At 42.9% G+C, this 7,488-nt stretch overlaps 1 protein-coding gene across 1 annotated transcript in view; it reads right to left on the reverse strand.

The window, feature by feature from the left end:
* The window catches only part of DNAAF9 (dynein axonemal assembly factor 9), a 189,723-nt gene that overhangs the window by 86,802 nt on the left and 95,433 nt on the right, over positions 1 to 7,488 (reverse strand). The window contains exon 10 of the mRNA XM_007465433.1: positions 2,532 to 2,630. Within this exon, the coding sequence (XP_007465495.1) occupies positions 2,532 to 2,630 (99 nt within the window). The remainder of the gene's footprint in view (positions 1 to 2,531; positions 2,631 to 7,488) is intronic.

Consider the following 7,488-nt stretch of genomic DNA (forward strand, 5'->3'; position numbering starts at 1 on the left):
TGTTGGGGCCTCTCCCATTGCGGAGCACAGGCTCCGGACACGCAGGCTCAGCGGCCATGGCTCACGGGCCTAGCCGCTCCGCGGCATGTGGGATCTTCCCGGACTGGGGCACGAACCTGTGTCCCCTGCATCAGCAGGCAGACTGTCAACCACTGCGCCACCAGGGAAGCCCTCACTGAGTATATCTTTTTGAATATGTTTTACTCTTAGAATCAGTAATAAGAAAAAAAGACTTAAAAAAAATTAAAAACTGAAATGTGCATCAGTGAGAGGTGGGACAACTTCAAGTGGCCTAATATAGAAGTAATTGGAGTCTCTGAAGGAAAAGAGAACAGAAAAAATAATGGCCAAAAACTTTCCAAACTTGATGAAACTAAAAGTCCAGATCCAAAAAGCTCAACAAAACCCAAGCATAGGAAATATGATCAAAATTATAGTGAGACATACCATAATCAAATTACTCAAAACCAGTAATGAAAGAGAAAATCATAAAAGCTACCAGAGGGAAAAATGACAAGTTATGTACAGAAGAACAAAGATAAAGATCAATGACTTCTCATCAGAAATAATGCAAGTGAGAAAGAGTGGAACAACATCTTTCAGGTACTGTAAGGAAAAAACTGTCAACCTAGAATTCTATACACGGCAAAAATACTTTCAAAAATGAAAGTGAAGGATTTCCTTGGTGGCATAGTGGTTAAGAATCTGCCTGCAAATGCAGGGGTCACAGGTTCAACCCCTGGTCCGGCAAGATCCCACAGGCCGCCGAGCAACTAAGTCCATGTGCCACAACTACTGAGCCTGTGCTCTACAGCCCGTAAGCCACAACTACTGAGGCCCAAGTGCCTAGAGCCCATGCTCCGTGACAAGAGAAACCACGGCAATAAGAAGCCTGCACACTGCAATGAAGAGTAGCCCCCACTTGCCACAACTAGAGAAAGCCCGCGTGCAGCAAATGAAGACTCAATGCAGCCAAAAATAAATAAATAATTAGGAAAAAACGAAAGTGAAATAAAAATTTTTTTCAGACATACAAAAGCTGGAAGAATTAATCATCAGAAGATTCACACTACAAAAAATGTTAAATGATATCCTTCGGGGAGAAGGAAATCATACCAAATGGATATCTGTGTCTACACAAAGAAATGAACAGCACCAAAAATTTTAACTACATGGGCAGATATGTAAGATTTTTTAATTATTTAAATCTTTAAAAAATATTTTTAAATATTTTTAAAAGACAAAAAAGACAACTGCTTAAACAAAGATAACCCCAATATATTGTGGGGTTTATAACATAATGTAAAAGTAAAATGCACAGCAACAAAGATCAACTCCAGTTCCAAAGGGCAGGAGTAGGGCCTGTCCTGGGTCACAGTGGAACACAGCAGAACTGAGGACTGGCAGTGCAAGCCCAAAGTAAGCTCAAGTGCAAGCTCAAGATAACTCTTTTGATCCTTCCTGTTGACTAGTTTTGGGAAATAGTTTGGGAACCAGTTTTGTGCCTTACTTTATTTATTTATTTATTTTATTTATTTTTGGCTGCATCTGGTCTTAGTTGTGGCACACGGGACGTTCGTTGAGGCATGCAGGATCTTTTGTTGCAGTGCGCGGGCTCTTTGTTGTGGTGCGCAGGCTTCTCTCCAGTTGTGGCCTGCAGGTTTTCTCTTCTCTAGTTGTGGCGCGCAGGCCCCAGAGCACATGGGCTCTATAGTTTGCAGCACGTAGGCTCTAGCTGAGGCGTGCGAGCTCAGTAGTTGTGGTAAGTAGGCTTAGTTGTCCCACGGCATGTGGGATCTTAGTTCCCTGACCAGGGATCGAACCCACGTACCCTGCATTGGAAGGCGGATTCTTTACCACTGGACCACCAGGGAAGCCCCTGTGCCTTAGTTCTTGATTTACTCATGGAGTGGGTCTTATCCTGAACCTAGTAACTTCACTACTGTTGTTTGCCTAGAAAGAAAGCTTGGCATTACCTAGAGGTTCAACTGACAAAGGTGTACTATTCACATGTAGAGAATTATTCCTAGGCTTATTAACTGGTGCCCAACAGAATTCCTGGCTGACAGGGGCACCACCTCTGACAAATGAGTATCTTTCTTGTAGAGAAACCGGCACAGAAAAAAAACCCTTCATATATAGAGGTTGGCAGGGGAGTTAAAAACTTCTTTATAGCATGCAACAAATCTTAAGGAAATGATAGTCAAATTCAGATTGGTAGTGCTGTATTCTGAGAATTGTTTTTTGTTTTTTTTTTTTGCGGTACACGGGGCTCTCACTGCTGTGGCCTCTCCCGTCGCGGAGCACAGGCTCCGGACGCGCAGGCTCAGCGGCCAGGGCTCACGGGCCCAGCCGCTCCGTGGAATGTGGGATCCTTTTGGACTGGGGCACGAACCCGTGTCCCCTGCATCGGCAGGCGGACTCTCAACCACTGCGCCACCAGGGAAGCCCTGAGAAAATTTTTAATAAAAATAAAAACAATAAATAAACTAGCCAATTTCTTCTTTCTCTTTAACCCTTCCTTTACATACCTCACCCGCCTGAGATTCAGACAATTCCAGCAAGAAGGGAATTTCTGTGTCAAAACTGGCAAAGAAGCTAGTCCACTGACGTTCAAAAGCCACCAAATCCTAGAAAGAAAATGAAAAGATAATGTGGTCATTCAAGGAGGTACTTTAGAAAACCAGAATCATGAAACTGCATCTGATCTCAAAATACCAGACCGTTTAAATATGTTGTTTAAAAGGTAGTAGCAAACTACTGATACATGTTACCACATGGATGGACCTCAAAAACATTATGCCCAATGAAAGAGGCCATATATAAAAGACTACAGTATATGAAATACTCAGAAAAGAAAAATCTAGAGACAGAAAGTAGATTAGTGGTTTGCTTAGGGCTGACAGTGGGAATGGAGGTTGACTGCAAGCGAGGACAAGGGAACTTTCTGGGTTGGTGAAATGTTCTAAAATTCAAATTGTGGTGATGGTTGCACACCTCTGTAAACTTACTAAAAATCACCAAACTGTACACTTAAAATGGGTAAACGTTATGGTATATAAATTATATTCCAATAAAGCTGTTTTTATTTTTATTTTTTAAAGGGCAGTAAATGGGCTTCCCTGGTGGCGCAGTGGTTGAGAGTCCACCTGCCGATGCAGGGGACACGGGTTCGTGCCCCGGTCCAGGAAGATCCCACATGCCGCGGAGCGGCTGCGCCCATGAGCCATGGCTGCTGAGCCTGCGCGTCCGGAGCCTGTGCTCCGCAACGGGAGAGGCCACAACAGTGAGAGGCCCGCATAGCGGGGGGGAAAAAAAAAAAGGGCAGTAATGTCCTTTAAAAGCTGTTTTTGAAAAGGACAGTTAGCAACCCTTGTTGAAGAGGGAGTTATTTATGAGTCACCTAAAGCTATTTATGAGACACTACACCTAGTACCATAAGCTCACAGAGTGAAGCTTTGTTTAAGGACAAATAAGTTGACTTTAGTTAGCAGTTCAGTGGGGCCAGAGGTGGCCCAGAGCCCTTTCCTCCCTCATCCTCTCCTCCTAGCGGGAAAGCAAGTATGAGGAACTCTGCACCTTCCCAGCTGACTCTCCTCTACATACAGCCTGCCTCCCTCCCCCATCCCAGCTGCTTTTCAGCCTCCTCTCTGAACTCATTCCTGTTCCCAACCACTACACATTGCTTTGTGTTCCTGGCTTTTTTTTAAGGCATCATCAGTTAACCCAAAATATCAGCTATGACTTGCTTGATTGAGATACTCAAGTGACATCTTTGTCCTTATTTGGAAGTTGCTGTTAATTTGTACTCAAATTGGATAGTTCTCTTTACTGTCCATCTCACACTGTGTAAGTGTACATGACAAGCACCCAGCCTAGTGCCTTGCTTACAGCAGGCATCCTGTTTGCTGCACTAAAACTGGTTGTCTGGATCTGTGCTCTTCTCTACTCTTCTCTTTAAGGATACACAAGTACTCATACCTATGAACTCTGTGTTAGCCATGCAATGGTCCTAGGCATAAAGCATAATGGATCTCTGCTGGGAATACTTAGTGTAAACAACATTCTCAAGTGACTTCACTATTTGCTGCCTAGACAATCTATATTTTGTTTAATTTATATTTATATATATATATATATATATATATACACGCACATGTATTACATTACATATATGTCAATATATGTCTAAAATTATTTTCAGTAATATGTAGGAGACAGTGCTGATACTGTTTTCTGAGTATGTTTTATATATAACATAGGATAAAAAATCAGGTATATATGTGTGTACATATGTAGGTATATATATGTGCATGTATATATAAGTATGTATATGTGTATACACACATACACACACACAAGGAGAGAAAAGGCGAGGGAGCAGGGAGAGAGAGAAGAGAATTTCCTAGTTTCGTCCACTGAAGAGATCTAGAAACAAGGACCAAACCAGGAGCAAGGAGCATTTCTAGCACCCAGACTGTGGTGCTGAAATGTGATTTCCCACTCAAAGAAACTGTAACTTACTAGAGAAATGACCAATTCCAGGTCTAAAACAGGAAACGTACAAGATAAGCCTGGAATATCTTGTCACAGTATATAGCAGAGAAGTTATTGAGGACTATTAAGATTGTGTTAAAAGGATTTGTGACCAACTTGAAGTGAGACCACAGCCCAAAGACGGAACAATTTAGAGCGTCGGTAAAGATGATAACTGCAATGGACAGAAACATATCAAATATATTTAAATCTATGAGTTCAAAATTAGATATATTTTTAAAAACTATTTTTTTTTTTACTGGTTACTTTTGGAAAACGGTTGGGAACCAACCTTATTTTGAAAACTTAAAAGTAAAAGCAAGAATTCAAGCATTTATCTTGCTTTTCCTACATGAACGTCACCACTGCATAAACAATGTTAGCAAGCTGAATATTTCTCTTTAGAGAATATAAATAAAGAAGGAATTATAGAATTGGAATACCACCATTTTGCAATAGTGAATTAAGACTCTAATTAATGAAGTAAAGATCTGAAGACTGCATATCAATGGCTGTTCACAAAATAAAGAGAATCAATTAGATACACGTACTTCTTGGTAAGGAACACAATACCCTCTATGAAGTAATCTTCCCTCTAAAAATCAACCCTGAAACTGATTAAACCTCTAGATTCAATTACTAATAATCAGGAAATACGAAAGACAGGGAAACTGTTAAACTACATCATGGGAATGCAATCAACAAAATCCCAGTAAGGGGCTTCCCTAGTGGCACAGGGGTTAAGAATCTGCCTGCCAAGGCAGAGGACACGGATTCGAGCCCTGGTCCTGGAAGATCCCAAATGTTGTGGAGCAACTAAGCCTGTGGGCCACAACTACTGAGCCTGTGCTCTACAGCCCGCAAGCCACAGCTACTGAGCCCGTGGGCCACAATTACTGAGGCCCGCTCACCTAGAGCCAGTGCTCCACTACAAGAGAAGCCACCCCGATGAGAAGCCCATGCACCAAAACAAAGAGTAGCTCCCACTTGCTGCAACTAATGAAAGCCCGAGCGCAGCAAAGACCCAAAGCAGCCAAAAATAAATAAAATAAATTTAAAAAAAAATCCCAGTAAGGACAACCATATGACAATGATCTGGTTTCTTCAACAGACAGTTAGCGAGGGATGGGTGGGAACAAAGAGAAGGAGGGGGAATCCATACATGAGAAAAAACCTAAAACACACACAAGCAGGCAAAGCTAAACTATGATTAGATTCAGAAAGACTTGTGCTGGAAACTTTGCTTTGCCTCTTACTGGCTGTGTGACCTTGGGCAAGGGAGCTAACCTCTCTGAGCCGCAAATGCCTTACGTGCATAATGGCGGGGGCTATTATTTACCTTACAGAGATATTATGGGAATTAAATAACCTGTAGAAAGTGCTTATTACCAGGCCTTACACACTAGATGTCTGCAGTACTTGTTAATTTCTCTGTTTCTACTGTTGGCTAGCTGGAGTTGGCTAAGAACATCTGTGCCTCCACCTTGATTTCCTGGAACTTGTCTGCTCTCTCTCTCAGACACCCATAATGCATATCACTGGCCTCAGGTAAGTCATCTGAGGCTATGCAACCCATTGTGGGTCTGTGCTTTCCTTGATTGGCTCTGTCCAATCCCTTGGGCTATACCAGAATGCTTCACTTTGTGAGGCTTAGGAAAACAAAAAGAACCAATATAGCTATTAGTACAGAATACACTTTATTGTTTTCCAATTCTATTTAGAAACAAACTCAAAAGTATGTTTCTATTTTAATGGCCTACATGGTGACACTCACCTTGGTTTGGGTCTCCGATAAGAAGTAGAGTTATACAGTTGGGCAGTCACCATTTTCTGGCTATCTTCTACGGAAAAACACTGCGTGCTTTGGGGGATACACAGAAAAGATAGGCACTTTGCTCCCAAAAAAGTTCCCTGAGGGAGGTGGGTATGTCAGTACTAATTACAGAATAAGGTGGAATGAATCATTAAATACTGCCTTCAGCTCCATGCTATGACCAACAGTGACAAATCCTAACCACTAGACCACTGGGAATCCATGCTATGACTGAAATGGAAGATTTCACGTGTGTGTGTGTGTGTGTGTGTGTGTATTTAAATCTTCCTGTGTACTTCTCTATGCCCACTTTATAGATGAGGAGACTGAGGTACTAAATGGTAAAGTGACCTGAGGATGCGATACTAACAACTAGCAAAAGTGAAAATATATCTATAGGTAAGGGATACCCAGAGCCTGTGTGGTTTCCACCAGACACACTATTCTCCAATTTTTCCCCAGCACAAACAGTGCATTTGTGGAAATGGATACTGTGTATGGAGGTAGAATTGGTTCGTTGGATCTGATGATGAAGAAGGGAAAGTCTCTCTGCTCAGACTCCTGAAGGCCGAATCCAGAAGACAGGCCCAGATGGATATCAAGATCAGATAAGCAGCAGAAGTCTGCAAACCCCAAGAAACATGCCAGTGTGCCTTGGCCCTTGGCCACCAGGAATGGACCCTGAACTTCAGACAGAACACTTGCCCCTACGCTGGCATCCGGCAGTGTCTGATCTCAGGCGACTCAAAGCGGGAAAAGAAGCTTAATTTCAATATTTAAAAGTATTTTTAAGAATTACATGAGGTAGGACTTCCCTGGTGGTGCAGTGGTTAAGAATCCGCCTGCCAATGCAGGGGACACAGGTTCAAGCCCTGGTCCAGGAAGATCCCACATGCTGTGGAGCAGCTACGCCCATGTGCCACAACTACTGAGCCTGCGCTCTAGAGCCTGTGCACCACAACGGCTGAGCCCACGTGCCACAACTACTGAAACCCGTGCACCCAGAGCCTGTGCCTCACAACAAGAGAAGCCACTGCAATGAGAAGCCCGTGCACCACAACGAAGAGCCCCCGCTCGCTGCAACTAGAGAAAGCCCATGCACAGCAATGAAGACCCAACGCAGGGAGGGAGGGAGGGAG

Source organism: Lipotes vexillifer, unplaced genomic scaffold (genome assembly GCF_000442215.2).
Source record: "Lipotes vexillifer unplaced genomic scaffold, Lipotes_vexillifer_v1.1 scaffold875, whole genome shotgun sequence".
NCBI lineage: Eukaryota > Metazoa > Chordata > Mammalia > Artiodactyla > Lipotidae > Lipotes > Lipotes vexillifer.